Source organism: Myotis nattereri (genome assembly GCF_964212035.1).
Source record: "Myotis nattereri genome assembly, chromosome: 18".
Lineage (NCBI taxonomy): Eukaryota > Metazoa > Chordata > Mammalia > Chiroptera > Vespertilionidae > Myotis > Myotis nattereri.
Genome location: NC_138093.1, coordinates 8,597,482 through 8,614,329, shown reverse-complemented (window position 1 = coordinate 8,614,329; position 16,848 = coordinate 8,597,482). Strand labels below are relative to the sequence as shown.

The 16,848-nt window shown below is 34.1% G+C and overlaps 1 protein-coding gene across 1 annotated transcript in view; it reads right to left on the bottom strand.

Moving 5' to 3' along the window:
* Nucleotides 1–16,848, bottom strand: part of SYCP1 (synaptonemal complex protein 1) — a 71,454-nt gene that overhangs the window by 17,058 nt on the left and 37,548 nt on the right. The window contains exons 18-28 of the mRNA XM_081112547.1: nucleotides 15,707–15,810; nucleotides 14,006–14,123; nucleotides 13,140–13,210; nucleotides 11,880–11,961; nucleotides 11,042–11,104; nucleotides 9,316–9,378; nucleotides 9,086–9,148; nucleotides 4,456–4,572; nucleotides 3,909–4,019; nucleotides 2,473–2,565; nucleotides 1,311–1,385 (exon numbers count right to left, since the gene is read on the bottom strand). Coding sequence (XP_080968673.1) covers nucleotides 1,311–1,385; nucleotides 2,473–2,565; nucleotides 3,909–4,019; nucleotides 4,456–4,572; nucleotides 9,086–9,148; nucleotides 9,316–9,378; nucleotides 11,042–11,104; nucleotides 11,880–11,961; nucleotides 13,140–13,210; nucleotides 14,006–14,123; nucleotides 15,707–15,810 — 960 coding nt within the window. The remainder of the gene's footprint in view (nucleotides 1–1,310; nucleotides 1,386–2,472; nucleotides 2,566–3,908; nucleotides 4,020–4,455; nucleotides 4,573–9,085; nucleotides 9,149–9,315; nucleotides 9,379–11,041; nucleotides 11,105–11,879; nucleotides 11,962–13,139; nucleotides 13,211–14,005; nucleotides 14,124–15,706; nucleotides 15,811–16,848) is intronic.

The window sequence follows — 16,848 nt, the reverse complement described above, 5'->3', positions numbered from 1 at the left end:
GAGGCAGCTGATCAATGTTTCTCTCTCATCGATGTTTCTAGCTCTCTATCTCTCCCTTCCTCTCTGTAAAAAATCAATAAATATATATTAAAAAAAAGGCATCAGATTGGAAATGACGATATAAAATTGTCTCTATTTGCAGATGACATAATTTTATATAGAGAAAACCTATAGATGCTACCAAAAATCTGTTAAAACTAATAAAAAAAATTCAGTGAACTTGCAGAATACAAAATTAACATACAAAAATCTGTAGTACTTCTATACATTAACAGTATTGTCTGAAAATAAATAAAATACTCCCATATACAATAGCATCAAAAGACAAAATATTTGGGAATAAACTTAACCAAGGAAGCGAAAGATATCTACACTGAAAACTACAAGACATTGATGGAATTAATCAAAGTGCACGCGCACACACACACACAAAAGAAAGTTATAGTGTTCATAGATTGAAGAATTAATAATGTTAAGATGTCCATATTACCCAAAGCCTTCTACAGATTCAATGCAATCCCAATTAAGATACCAATGGCTGCTCTAGTCGGTTTGGCTCAGTGGATAGAGCATCAGTCTGCCAGCTGAGGGGTCCCAGGTGTTCGGTTCCGGTCGAGGACACATGTCCGGGTTGTGGGCTTGGTCCCCAGTAGAGGGTATGCAGGAGGCAGCCGATCAATGATTCTCTCTCATTACTGATGTTTCTCTCTCTTTCTGCCTCTTCCTCTCTAAAATCAATAAAAATATTTTTTTTTTAAAAAAAAGAGCCTCGCCGAAACTGGTTTGGCTCAGTGGATGGAGCGTCGGCCTGCGGACTGAAGGGTCCCGGGTTCGGTTCCGGTCAGGGGCGTGTGCCTGGGTTGCGGGCATATCCCCAGTGGGAGATGTGCGGGGGGCGGCTGATCGATGTTTCTCTCTCATCGATGTTTCTGACTCTCTGTCTCTCTCCCTTCCTCTCTGTAAAAAATCAATAAAATATATTAAAAAAAAAAAGAGCCTCCCCTTAAAAAAAAAGATACCAATGGCACTTTTGACAGAAGTAGAAAAAACAATCCTAAAATTTATATGAAGCTATGAAAGATCCTAAATAGCCAAAGCAATCCTGAGAAAGAACAAAGTAGGAGGCATCACTTTCTGGTTTTAAGCTATATTATAAATACTTTTGGGGGGAAAAAATAGCTAATGGGGGGAAAGCTCTTTTTTTAATCCAGTTATTCAAATGTATCATATTATTTTCCAATATTACATATTTATAAAAATATAAGGCTGCACCTAAACAATTAGTTACTTTATAATGCCACAAAACCTACTTTTTCTTCTCTTTCTATTTCAAGTTGTTTCCTAATAGACGAAAGTTCATTTTTGAGATTGGACAGTTCAACCTCCTAAAGAAAAAAACACAAAGTTTTTAAGTACATATAAATGCAAACTAGTGTTTCAAATAAATTTAATTTTATAGAGAAATAAATGACATATATATATATATATACACACACACATATATATATATATACACACACACACACATATATACACACACATATATACATATACACACTTTAAAAGCCTACTAACATGAAGGCTGCTACTTGAACATACCTAAAGATTTCATTTATACAAATATTTTATAGTTTACTAGAGGACCAGTGCACAAAAATTTGTGCACTTGGGGGGGTCCCTCAGCCCGGCTTGTGCCCTCTCACAATCCAGGAGCCCTTGGGGGATGTCCAACTGATGGTTAAGTCACAGTCTGGCCTCCCTCTGCGGGAGGCAACTGGTGGGCCCATTGGGGGCCAGCACTGGCTGGCAAGCGGCTGGCCCTCCACCCCGTGGCCTCCCTCTGTGGGAGGCAACCAGAGGGCCGCCGCCGTCCCCTCCCTCTGCCTGCTGGCATCTGCCTTGGCTGGCCAGGTGCCACCCGCTCACTGGCCCCACCCCCCGCCGACCAGCCACTCTGCTGTTTGGTCAATTTGCATATTAGGCTTTTATTATATAAGATTCTAAAGAAATATTAACACTATATATCTCTCCTCCTCATCCTCTCCCAATCTACCCCTTCCGGATTCTCCCAATCTCAATCAGAGCTCCAAACTTATTTGTAACTGTAGTTTATAAGCATTCATTTGGGGGGAAAAAGAGTTCATTCCACCATTTCAAAAAATAAATTGGAAGCCTATTTAACTATAAGATTCCTTTCTGATCTAAGACTTTTTTTATTCTACAACTCAAAAATTATGTCAAGCCCTAGCTGATTTGGCTCAGTGGATAGAGCATTGGCCATCTCACTGAAGGATCCCAGGTTCAATTCTGGTCAGGGCAGGTAGGTACCTTGGTTGCAGGCTCTGGCCCCAGTCGGGGAGCTTGTAGGAGGCAACAACAACAAAAAATTATGTCTTTATTTAATATTATTCTTTACCCGCAGCCATGTTGACATGAAAATTGGCTTTTATGGCTATTTATTCTGTATCTCACCAAAGATGCTTTCACTGATGATTGTTCTTGTTCTCTGCTCTTATAAAGTCCTAATTCTGAGTCTCTTTCTTCAACAATTTTATCGTATTGGTGCTACATGAAACAGAAAAAAAAACATTTTAAATACCAATATATTAGAACCCAAATAGATTATGCTTTAATATGACTGGTATCCTTGTGCATTTAAAATTTAAAGAAAATAATGACTATGAGTTAAGTGATGTATATATTTAAGCATATTTTTGAAATTTTCCAATTACATAAACAATGAAACCTAGATAACTGTCTTGGAAATAACACATGAGCAAGAAATTATTCTTTTTAATTGGAAACACTGAATTTCTTAATTTAAAAAATAGGACCTCTTAGAAAAGTGGCTAATTCCAGATTTGAGGCAGGAAATACATGAGTCTTGAATGCTGTCAAATGAAAAAGCAGGAAAGCTATCAAGGACTATTAAAGTCAAGTCAAGCCCTAAGCGGTTTGGCTCAGTGGATAGAGCGTCAGCCTGCGGACTCAAGGGTCCCAGGTTTGATTCCAGTCACGGGCATGTACCTTGGTTGCGGCACATCCCCAGTGGGGAGTGTGCAGGAGGCAGCTGATCGATGTTTCTTTCTCATCAATGTTTCTAACTCTCTATCCCTCTCCCTTCCTCTCTGTAAAAAATCAATAAAACATATTTAAAAATAATAATAAATAAAGTCAAGTCAAAAGGACTTGCCACCAGTGTGAAGAGGGCCCCACTAGCCAAAGATGAGACAAATATAAAAACTGCATTGGACTGAAATATACCAAATATGTTTAAACCTATGAGCTCACAAACTTACTTAAAAAGTTTTTTTTAATCCTCACTGGTTACCTCATAGTAATGTTATATGCCAGCAACAATTTTTAAAGATGAATAGGTAGATATAGTTCACCTCCTCTCCAAATCCTGAAGAGAATAAGGCTTAATTCGCTAACAGAATGATTACTTTAAACAACAGTAAAAAATAGAACACACAAACACAACAAACATTAAGCTTTCATCTATTTATTCCACTGATAAAAGTTCATTTAGCCTCATGTATGTTAGACACACATAGAGGATACAAATGTTAACAAAACACATATCCTGGATGGGAAGTGCTATACCGGTAAGAGAATACTAGGAAAATTCAGATAAAGAATGACCACTTCCATCCATCATAAGAGATTTTCTCAAAGTGACACTCAAGCCAAGCTTTGTGTGGTTAAGATTTAAACCCAGAGAAATGGGAGATCAAGGGCATTCCAGTTATAATTATCTATAATTACAACTATAAATATCTATTAATTATCAGAGAAAATTACCAATAATTTTTCTGATAAATCAGAATGCTATATTAATTTCACCATTTTATGCATAAATATGGCTCCAATATATAATTTTCATTACACAAAAAGAAAAAAATTACCTTATGTTTTTCCATAAGTGCAACCATTTCAGCTATTTTATGTTGACATCGTATATCAATTTCTTTCTGTAATCGTACTGCTTCATCAGCTGTTACTTTGGCTTTCTCAGCCTATCAAATCAATTAAGTGCTTATTAAAATTAAACACAAAAACCAAATTCAACTTAAATTTAGAGACCATATGCTATTATACAAATGCAGAGACCATCTGTTAGTATATAAAATGCAGAAATCAAATACCAGAAATTTAGGAAAGCCAAGTAAAAAAATGCATTACTGTTTTGGTTTATTTCTATAAAGTGAAATAACAGTGTAATATTTTAATGATCATTTAATCTTTTCAAAATAATTATAAACTACTCAATACTCAAACAGAATAACAAGGATACTTTTAGCATCTATAAGAAACTGTCCCTAGTGTAAATTTATTATACCTTTTAAAAATCATAATTTAAAACTTAAGAATTACTTTCCTCTTAAATGCTACTTAATAAACAAATACAGAGTTTTAGTATAACAAATTCTCACACATACTTAATTTTCCTACCTCTCCCAAAAGATTTTCTTCTGATATCTTTTTGTCCTCAATTTCTTTTTTATAGCTGTCAGACATTTCTTTAAATTTTTGTTTGGCACCTTCTAGTTCTAACTCTAATTTCTTGACCTTTGTGTAAAAAAAAAAAAAAGCATGAACATTAGTAAATGCTGTGGATTTCTTGACAATATTGTGTTCATTTTGTGGTTCTGTGAATGTTTTCAAGATTACTTATTCATGGAAATTATAGTTGGATCATTTTCCTTTTTACATTTGGTAAAATGTATTTTTTTTTATTTTTAATCCTCACTCGAAAATATTTTCATTGATTTTTTAGAGAGAAAGGAAGAAAAGAGTGAAAGAGGAACATCAATGTGAGAGAGAAACAACGGTAAATTGCTTCTCATGCATGCCCTAAATGGGGATCAAATCCACAATTTAGATATGTGCCCTGACTGGGAATCAAACCAAAAATATACAGGACATATTCCAACCAAATGAGCAACCTGGTCAGGGCTTAATAAATTTTTAAGTGCACAATGCATTATTGTTGACTATAGGCCCTATGCTGTACACTAAAGCTCTAAAACTAATTTATCTTGCATAACTGAAACCTTATACAAATTGAGGAATAACTTCCCTTTTCCCACCCCGCAACTCCTGGTAATCACCATTTTTAACCTTTGCTTCTGTGAGTCTGACTGTTTTAGGTACCTCCTGTAAGAGGAAACATGCAGTATTTGTTCTTCTGTGACTGGCTTTTGCTGTTGAATTGGAAGTGTTCTTTTTATGTGCTAGATGTTGCATCATTATCAAATATACTAGAGGCCCGGTGCACGACATTTGTGCACTGGAGGCGGGGGGGTCTCAGCCCAGCCTCCAACCCTCTCGCAGTCTGAGATCCCTTGGGGGATGTCCGCCTGCCACCTTAGGCAAGCAGACATCCCCTGAAGGGGTCCTTAACACTGCCATGGAGGCGGGAGAGGCTCCTGCCACCCCAGCTGAGCTCACCAGCCGTGAGGCTGGCTTCTGGCTGAGCAGTGCTCCCCCTGTGGGACTGCACTGACCACCAGGGGGCAGCTCCTGTGTTAAGTGTCTGCTCCCTGGCGGTCAGTGCACATCATAGTGACTGGTCATTCAACCATTTGGTCGATTTGCGTATTAGCTTTTTATTATATAGGATGATTTGCAAATATTTCTTCCATTCTGTGGGTTGTCTTCACTTTCTCAATAGTGTCCTGATTTCAATGCAATCTCTATCAAAATTCTGCCTTTTTATCAGAAATGAACAAGCTGTCACAAAAAGACAAATACTATATTTTTCTACTTATATGAAGCAAATAGAGTAGTCATAAGTCAGAGAATGGTGGTTGCCAGGGACTATGAGAAGGAAATGGGGAGCTGTTTAATGGGTATAGAATTTCCATTTTTACGAGATAAAGAGAGTCTTGGGGATTGGTTACACAATAATGTAAATGAACTGTATAGTTTTTTTTAAAAGGTTAAAATGGTAAATTTTATGTTATGGGTATTTTACCCCAATAAAAAATAAAGAGGACAGCCCTAACTGGTTTGGCTCAGTGGATAGAGCGTCAGCCTGCGGACCGAAGGATCCCAGGTTCGATTCCGGTCAAGGGCATGTACCTTGGCTGCGGGCACATCCCCAGTAGGGGGTGTGCAGGAGGCAGCTGATCGATGTTTCTCTCTCACCCATGTTTCTACCTCTCTATCCCTCTCCCTTCCTCTCTGTAAAAAAATCAATAAAATATATTTTAAAAAATAAAAAAAAAAATAAAAAGGACAAAATACTTGAGTACTTTATAAAGGAAATGTACAAATAACTAGTTTATGAAAAAATGTTCAACACTATTATAACAAATGAAAAATGAAACCACAATGGGATACTACTATACCCATAAGCAGGACCAGCTATATAATTTGCAGAGCTTGATGCAAAATGAAAAGGGGGAACATCTAGTTCATAAATTATTTAAAATTTCAAAATGACAATAATAGAGCAGGAAACTAAGTGTAGGACATTGTATGACTAAACGTGAAGCTAGGTTCTGCCCACAAGAGTGGCTGAAATTGAAAAGGCTGTCAACACCAAATGTGAGTAGAATATGGACTAACTAGACCTCTCATACATTGCTATTAAGAGTGTAAAATTGCTTTGGAAAATGATTTGGTTGTTTCTTTAAAAACTAAATATACATCTACTGCCCTAACCGGTTTGGCTCTGTGGATAGAGCGTTGGCCTGCGGACTGAAGGGTCCCAGGTTCAATTCTGGTCAAGGGCATGTACCTTGCTTGCGAGCACATACTCAGTAGGGAAGTGTGCAGGAGGCAGCTGATCAATGTTTCTCTCTCACTGATGTTTCTAACTCTCTATCCCTCTCCTTACTTTCTGTAAAAAAAAAAAAAAAATATATATATATATATATATATATATATATATACACACACATCTACTCTATGACCCAGCAACTCTTTTCTAAGATATTTACTTTAAAATGTCCAGCCCTGGCCAGTGTAGCTTAGTGGTTGGAGTGTCAGCCCGCTGACCAAAGGGTCTTGAGTTCAATTCCTGGTCAAGGGCACGTACCTGGGTTGTAGATTTGATCCCAGTGGAGGGAGGATAGGGTGCGGGAGTGGGGGTGTCAACCAAATTCTCTCACAGCGATGTTTCTCTCTCCCCCACCTCTCACCTCCCTCCCTTCCACTCTCTCTAAATTCTCTGGAAAATATATCCTCAGGTAAGAATTAAAAAAATAATGTCCAGTGAAAGTCTTGTACAAGAATGTTCATAGAAACTTTACTCATAATGATTAAAAACTGAAAACAATTCAAATGTCCACTAACAGGAAACTAGATATACAAATCTGTTATGTTCATACAGTGAAATGTGACTTGGAAATAATAAAAGACCTATTGATACCTACAGAAGCATGGGTGAATCTCAGAACAGGCTGAGCAAAATAAACCCTATAACAAGAGAATATTTGGCATGTTTTCATTTAAATGAAGTTTTAGAATAGACAAGCTACTTTATAGAGAGAAAAAGCAGAATATTGGTTGCCACTGGGGAGTAGGGTTTAAACTATAAAAGGATATGAAGGAGCCGAAACCGGTTTGGCTCAGTGGATAGAGCGTCGGCCTGCGGACTGAAAGGTCCCAGGTTCAATTCCGGTCAAGGGCATGTACCTGGGTTGCGGGCATATCCCCAGTAGGAGATGTGCAGGAGGCAGCTGATCGATGTTTCTCTCTCATCGATGTTTCTAACTCTCTATTTCTCTCCCTTCCTCTCTGTAAAAAAATCAATAAAATATATTTAAAAAAAAAAAAAAGGATATGAAGGAACTTTCTGGGATAATGGAAATAATCCTGTATCTTGATTGTTGTTACATATTTGTTAAAGCTCATCAAACTGTATACTTAAAATCATGCATTTTATTACATGTAAATTATATCTCAAGGAATAGGGACTAAGAAAATAAACAAAAAAAAGACCCTGACATCATGAGTTTACATTCCAGGATTTTAATTTGTTTCCTACAAAGTCAGTGGTTATCAAAACCCTTATGCAGCAAGATAACCATATATGGAGCTTTTATTATTTTTTTTATTTTACTGCTTAAAGTATTACAAAGAGTATTACATGGAGCTTTTAAAAAATGTAGATTCCAAGACTCCACCCCAAACCTGCTCAACCTTAATTTTTAATGTATGGGTAAGGAGTATGAATACATACATATACATACCCACACATATATTTTTAAGTTGCTTAGATGATTTTAACACATATAAATCACAGATGAGCACTCTTATAATTAAAAGGAACAATTCCCACAATCTCAGATGATGTTTGAAAACTGCTACAAGAAAATAATTTTTTTTAATTTATCTTTATGGTTGAAAGTATTACAGATGTCCCTTTGTTTATTTCAGTGTGTGTGTTTTTTTTTCCTCCACCCCCTCCACCCCGTACCCACCCCACCCGAGCCTTCACCATTCTATTGTCTGTGTCCATGGGTTATGCATATATGCATATAAGCTCCCTGGTTAATCACTCCCCTCCCACTTTCCCACCTTTACCTTCCCTCTGAAATTTGTCAGTCTGTTCAATGCTTCTGTCAGTGGTTCTCAACCTTCCTAATGCCGCAACCCTTTAATACAGTTCCTCATGTTGTGGTGACCCCCAACCATAAAATTATTTTCGTTGCTACTTCATAACTGTAATTTTGCTACTGTTATGAATCATAATGTAAATATCTGATATGCAGGATGTATTTTCATTGTTACAAATTGAATATAATTAAAGCATAGTGATTAATCACAAAAACAATATGTAACTATATATGTGTTTTCCGATGGTTTTAGGCGACCCCTGTGGAAGGGTCGTTCGACCCCCAAAGGGTGGCGACCCACAGGTTGAGAACCGCTGTTCTATTCTCTGGTTCTATTTTATTCATCAGGTTATTTTGGTCATTAGATTCCACATATGAGTGAGCGCATGTGGTACTGGAAAGTATTATGCTAAGCAAAATAAGCCAGTCAGAGAAAGATAAGTACCACAAGAAATAAAATTCTTATATTCTCATCTATTTACTACTATTTTAAAAACAAAAATTATTCCAAATACCTTTATCTCATAAACATTCAGCTGCTTCGTCTCTGCTGTACCCCTTTTTTTTAAGGCCTTATTCTGTTAAAGGTTAAAAATAAACAATTACATTTAGTACCAAAATGATTTAAACTTGCACTACCACCTTACCTAGACTGAAATTACTACGGGAAAGAAAAGCATTATTCTCTAAAACTGAAGTGAAAAAAATCTTTTAAAATAATTTGATAATGAGAATCAATACATACCTCCTGTTGGAATTCTTCAATATTCTTGCTTTTAATTTCAACTTGTTTCCTTAAATTGTTACACTAAAAAAAAAAAGAGAGAAATTATAATTATTTTATTCAATATTCTAGTCAACATAAGTAATTTTAAACTAATAAAAATACTACATAAATTAATATAGAAGTCACTTCAAAAATCATATTGTTAAATAATTCCATTAATGTCTAAAATCATGTAAATGGGTACAAATTTTACTAACAATTATCTCAATACAAATTTGAAATTTTTAACAATTCTTAATATACTTAAAGAACATTTGAATTTAACTACTTTAAAAACAATTCCATTTTCATTTTTGAGACCTCTTATACTTATTATCTATAGGGGAGGGAAATAATATAATAGTCTGTCTCCTCCTAACTACATTTTAATTCCTGTTTTAAAAAAAATATCAGCTGAACCACTTTTTTTATATCTCACTTTGAGGGACTACTTCACCTGGGTACACATGCAGAATTGGAATAAGAGGTATTAGCCACCAAAATATTTGGAGTACCATAAAAGCAGCATAGATTTCTAAAGGTTACTACATTACATATACATAAATTGTTCTAATTTCTATTGAAGTAGAAAGAAATTCCAATGAAAAAAATTTTCATCTCCCACATTAGCACAAAATTCTCCATTACATATTTTTCTTACAACACACACTGCCCCATCTCACTCTCCCTTTTTTTCTGAATAAGCTAATGAAAATTAAAGTAGCTTAAATTTTCAATCCTTTTAAATATAAATAATCTCAAAATGTAGGACTAATTAAAATAAATACTTTTGGTAGAATGCCCAGAAATCTTGAAAAGGTATTAAACTATCACGGTTCATTTTTAAGTTAAAATAACTCTAATGCAGAGTAATAAAGGATTTTAATCATCCCAATTCTAGATAGGAAAAAAAAACTGGTGTTATTAGAGGCCAGAACTATAGAAAGTGAACTATACTTTCCAGAGGACTACTCTCTCTATAGAAAGTCAGGTTTAGGACCCATGTGTAGTGAGGTACAGAGAAGGAAAAAGTGAATTGGGATGGGCAGCCAGCCAGTAAGAACACTTCACATAAATGGAGCAGAAATTTTTCTGCAGTTCTCTTGAGAGACGGGAAAGATGTCTAAGAATGATTTTTTAAAAAAAAACATCCTGCCACTCTAAAGATATCCACAACAAATGAAGCTGCACAGAGTATGAAATTTTGTGAAAGAGAAGACACATCTAAAGAGGAATTTAATGAAATTTTGCTTTTCAAAGCATTGTGCAAAAAAAATCCTGAACTCAGAGCCTCTTCGAAGAAACCTACAATAAAAATTCTACATTATTCCTCAAAGCCTTCAAAGGAGAATTGAAATTTATATAAAGGCTGTTAAAAGTGTAAAGGCTGGTCCTAGCCGGTTTGGCTCAGTGGATAGAGAGCATCAGACTGTGAACCAAAGGGAACTAGGTTCAATTCCTGTCAAGGACATGTATCTCCCAGCCTGGACCCTCCTCCCGGTTGGGGTGCACGCAGGAGGCAACCAACCAATGTATTTCTCTCACATCCATGTTTCTCTCTCTTCCTCTCTCCCTAAAAATATATCCTCAGGTGAGGATTAATAAAACAAAACAAAAAAGTGTCAAGGTTGGCCCTAAAGAATCTAGTCATACATATGTTGTTACAAAGTCTCTACTTCCAAACATGTTTGCAATTTGATACTACCTTGTTTTCTAATATCTTCATTTGTTTATCTTTTTTTAAAACTTCACATTCAAGGCTTCGAACCTAAAAAATAATAACTGACATCAGATTTAAAATGTTAACAGAATTACTATTTTCTTCTACAAGTACCTTTTAGAAATGGAATTGTAAAACTCAACCTTTTGTTTCTACAAAAATATTTATCAGGCCCTGGCTGGTTTTGCTCAGTTCATAGAGTGTCAGCCCTCAGACTGGCAGACTGAAGGGTCCTGGGCTGGATTCCAGTCAAAGGCACATACCTTGGTTGCAGGCTGGATCCCTGGCCCTGGTCGGGGTATTTTCTAAAGACCTTGATCCTATCTCAACTTATTAAATCATATCCACCAAAGCACAAAACGAACTTATTACTCAATTTATCAGTATCCTATATAGCTTAATATGCTAATTAGACCAGATGGCGGAATGACCTTCGGGAACGACCACAGGGTGGGGGGTCGGGGCTGCTAGGCAGCCAGGGCTGGGGGCTGCGAGGACTGAGCCCCTTACACAAATTTCATGCATCGGGCCTCTAGTATTCTATATTACTAAAGCATAAGCCATTTATTTAGCCTAAAAATGTAAATCAACATTAAATATTGAGCATTTATAAAAGAAATTTAGAATTATACTACTTCCTTCTAGATAAAAACTATGCAAAATAACCAAACTCTGCCCTATATTTTAAAATTCAACAGCCTATAAAAGTCCCTAGTTAACTAGTTACTTATTCAACAGTATATGTCACCATTTTTTTAGATATGTGGTATTGCTTTTATGATTAGAAATTTTGTGATATGATTTATTATAAAATATAACATACATTTTCCTCACTCTTGTCCAATTTACATTTAACTTCATCTCCTTTCTGCTTTAGTTCTTCTCTCACAGATTCCAGTTCATTCCTTAAAGGAAATAGAAGAGTGACATTGAGATAAAACTTATATTTGCATTTTATTCCCTTTCTGAATTTCTAAAATGATTAACTATTAAACTTTATTGGTTTATATTTTCATTTTGCTGGGTAGTTTTTCATGCCTTAACACTAAATAGGCACAATTCACTCTCATATTTAAATTACACATTTATTTTGAAATTAAGTATCTTATTTTTCTATTTAAAAAACTCCTAGAAAGAAATGCTTGTTCCTAATTTAAGTCAAGATATCACTGTACTATTTTCTTAGTCATAAATCAGTCATTATCCTGAGACATAGTCGTAATTTTATTAAAATAAATTAGATACATAAATACAAGTGATTTTAATGAAAAACTACATGACTGAGAAATCTGCATACACATTTACCCTTATATATGTAACAGAGTATCTCTAGAAACATACACAGGTAAGAGTGATACCTCTGGGGAGAGAAACTGTATAGCAGAGACAAAGGCAAGAAAGATAGTTTTCTTCCCCCATGTGTTCCTTTGTCCTTTTGACAAAATAATATTAAATACTTTGTATTTCTCTTTTAAATTTTCTGGTTTACAACAGATATGTCCTTTTTGCTCAATTTCTTCATTGAAATAATTATTCCTCTGACTCAATATAATTCTACTTACTTGAAATTTATCCTATCAAATTCAAAATAAGAAAAAGATCTGTATGTGCTAAGATGTTTACTACAGTATTATTTATGATAGTGAAAACTGCAAAATATAAAAATCCAAAAATATAAAGGACGAAAAGTAAAAAATGTCATATCCACTTGATTATATAGGCATTACAATAGATGATTGTGAAAATGCCTAGAAACATGGCTAATGCTTAAAATAATATTTTTTATTTCTCTTCTAAATTTTTTGACATATGATTAGTGTATCTTCTTAGTTAATAAATAATAAATATTAGAAAGCTATGATGCTTTAAAATTAATGTGTCTAATTTCACTATTTCAACACTGAGTATAAAATAAACATTATTACAACTTTATTTTTAAGCAGAATTCCAAAGCAGTAATTTAAGTCTAATTTTTACTTTATATTATATTCAACATAAGTTTAATCTAAATTAACTATAATAAATAGAAAAGAATACTAAAATCTTTGCTAGACAAAAGAGGCCGCCAACTCATTAGTCTTGCCTTAATTGTGTTTCTGTTTCTTCCAGATTTTCTATTTGTTTCAATGTTCTTTCTTCTTGCTTTTTGATATTCTAAAGAAATATTCAATATTGTTTATATTAATTATCCTGTTGCAACAAAAATAGAATTGAAACTAGTATTTAAGACCTTTATCTGTCAGCATAAAATTCATTTAGTTATAAATATAAATATAGCAAGAGAATGGCTTAATTTGCATAGTTCCACACTATTTTTCCAGACTTCATTTCCTTAACAATCTCTACTCAGCAGCTAACAAAACAAGTCTTATTTACCGTTTCCCAATGATAATTTGAGACATCCTTAATTTATACCGCTGTGGCTTTTAGGAATGTGTTCCCACTCACTGTTACCTACTGAACTCATAATTATTCATCTTTTAGGCTAAAATCAATGCTACATTCTCTCTGAAGCCTTCTCTTCCACCAAAGCAGAAGTGATCCTGTGGATGCAGATAACACTTTGTCCCCAAAACAAGACATATACTATTTTATTTAAGCTATTTGGGCAGTTTTTTTCTATTGAGTTATAAGATCCTAAAGAGGATGACCTTTAATTCGTCACCATATCCTCCACAGTGTCTCATATGATTTACTTAATAAACACTTGTTGAATACTTTATACAAATCTTGATGCTTAAAATTAACTTTATCATTGTGTAACCTCTATATTCTGTTGCTCATTATCACCATGTAAGATCAGTATGTATACTTTTCTTCTAAAACAAAGTATCAGCTCTAAGATAATTAGACTTTTAAAGCTGAAAGAATCTTTAGATGTCATTATTCTAACGCCCTAATTTTACAGGTAAGAAAATTAAGTCATTGGTTCTTTCTTTTTCAACTCACATTAATATCTTCTTGCTGTTTATTAAGTTCTAAGGCCATTTTACTTCTTTCTTGTGCTAGTTCTTTGTTCTCCAATGAAAGCTTGTTGCAGCTTGCAGTTAGTTCAGTATTCTTAAGCCTATTTTTAAAAAATGTCATATCAACATATTTAAGTATGAAATTATATGATGTGAAATTTACTTCATAATAACCTTAGAGGAAAGCAGGGATTATAACCTAGGGTTATAAATTAAGTAAGGTTGGCCACTACTTAACTTCTGAAGCTGGGAGATAGGTACATGCTGGTTTATTACATCTCTACTTTGTACATGTTTGAAATTTTTCTATTAAGTTTTTCATGATGTCATATATTTCTTTGCATACTCCCCACAACATTACCCCCCATTACTTTTCCACAAATTTTACAGGGTATATATTTTTCATATAATTTTTCTTTCTAACAGACTGTCTCTTAGAAACTGTTTCAAGCTCCTGATGATTTGATTAAAGTAATATATGAGGCATGACCTATTTTAAAATAAAATAAAGAAACTAGGTTTAACCTTTGTGCAGATATTTAAACTGCTCTTATAGTAGGCCTCATATGCTCTACACTGGAAGAGAGATTACTGCTGTTATTGGTTGCAGCAAGGATCAGTTTTAAATGAAGGGGAATGTGTGGCTCTAGGAATGATTTCAGGAGCACCTATTATCTCCTACTACTTTAATGGAAATTCATCAAAAAATAGATAAAAGTTTTCATTAAAAAATGAAAGGTTGAGCTGGAACCGGTTTGGCTCAGTGGATAGAGCGTCGGCCTGCGGACTGAGAGGTCCCAGGTTCGATTCCGGTCAAGGGCATGTACCTGGGTTGCGGGCACATCCCCAGTAGGAGATGTGCGGGAGGCAGCTGATCGATATTTCTCTCTCATCGATGTTTCTAACTCTCTATCTCTCCCTTCCTCTCTGTAAAAAATCAATAAAATATATTTTTTTAAAAAAATGAAAGGTTGAAAAAGCAAATAAACTGAAGATAACAAATTTATACCAAAGCATAAGTAATCAGCCTATTTATTAAAAGGGATTTTGGTTAATAAACTTCATCCAGAACCCCTAAAAAAGTACTGTTGAAAATATATCAGAAGGAGGGAATGAGAGCTGAAAGGAAAGAAACAAGATCCTGAATAAACTGTTTACTTCTCATTTTTATGTAGAGCTGAGAAGCAACCAAAAAGAAAAAAATCATGCTCACCACTAGATTGGCTACTTGAGTTTACTACTCTATAAATAATAAAACAATAATTTTTTCCTCTCACTTTTTCTCAAAATTAAACTTACTGAGTAGGTAAATCATTGAATAATGTAAGAAATGAATTTGTATTTTGTCACTGGCATTTCATCAATTCAAACCTATGAAATAATTTAGCAAATCAATCAAAATAACTAGTTAGAACTGCAATTAATGGTTTTTTCCTAAGAAACCAACTATCTCTAAGAAAAGGAATATATTGATCTTAAGCAGTTCTTAACTTTGTGATGAACTCTTTATATAAATGATATGTACTTCCCTTAGCAATAAAGTTAAATTATTTTTATCTTTAGGAATAAAATACAACTTTAAGCTTATTCAAATAAATATTGAACATAATTCACTTATTGTTAAATACTAGAAAACTTAGTAATTGAATACATAAGCTATTTCATAGATAGATAGAAAACATACTTCTCATTTTCAAGCTCAGTTTTCAGTTCTTTAACCTGTTCTGAATACTGTTGTTCACTTGCAGCAATGGTAGTCAATTGAATTTCCAAATCATGTACTTTTTTCTGAAAAATAAATGTGTATAACCATAACAAATGTTTTTACAATTTTCTCATTTAAAAAACTTGGTCACTCTATGCAAGTAAGTCATTTATTTGGCAAAAATTTGGTAAGAATATATCAAATTTTTTAAATTTAAGTAGATTCAGTGCCGTAACTATTGTAATTTAAAACAATGAGCAATGACAAATGTAATATAAGTAATTTCATCTTGATATTCTGAAGCTCAATCAGTAAAATTATATTTACACATTTTAAAAATTTTTTGTCACTTTTACTCTACCAAATAATTTCAATTAAAATGCTATAGCCCAGCCGGCATGGCTCAGTGGTTGAGCGTCGATCTAAGAACCAGGAGGTCAGGGTTCGATTCTGGTAAAGGGCACATGCCAGGGTTGTTGGCTCAGTCACCAGTGGGGGGCATGTGGGAGGCAGCCAATCAATGATTCCCTCTCATCACTGATGTTTCTATCTCTCTCTCCCTCTCCCTTCCTCTCGGATATCAATAAAAAATATTTTAAAAAATAAATAAATAATATTAAATAAAGTGCTATAATATTAAGAAGAAACATAAATTAATAAAATCAGCATCTTAAATACTAAGCTGTTATAATTATAAAAAGATAGTTATAATGCTGTTATGGGCTGAAAACATACTTTTTCAAATAAATGACATTCTAAAATTATAACATGAGCACTACAAAAACTACTGTAAACTAAGAACTTAATAAAGGCTAACTTTTAAATGTATTGATTAAGAAATACTCAAGGTATTAAGAAATGTAATTGTTACAACCATGGCATTGTGTACATGCTATTGATACCTTAAATATTGACCTTTCTCTCCCACATTATATATACCTTGAAGGTTTTCTAGATGTGTTTTAAATCAGTCATTAGCATATTTAATGTAGCAGGAACACATACTTTAAAAAGAAATCTTGTGAAGAAACCTTTCACAAAGATAATGGCTACACTATAATCTATTCTGTAACCTGTACTCTACTAACAAAATATATGAAAGAAAAATGTATCCTTTAAAA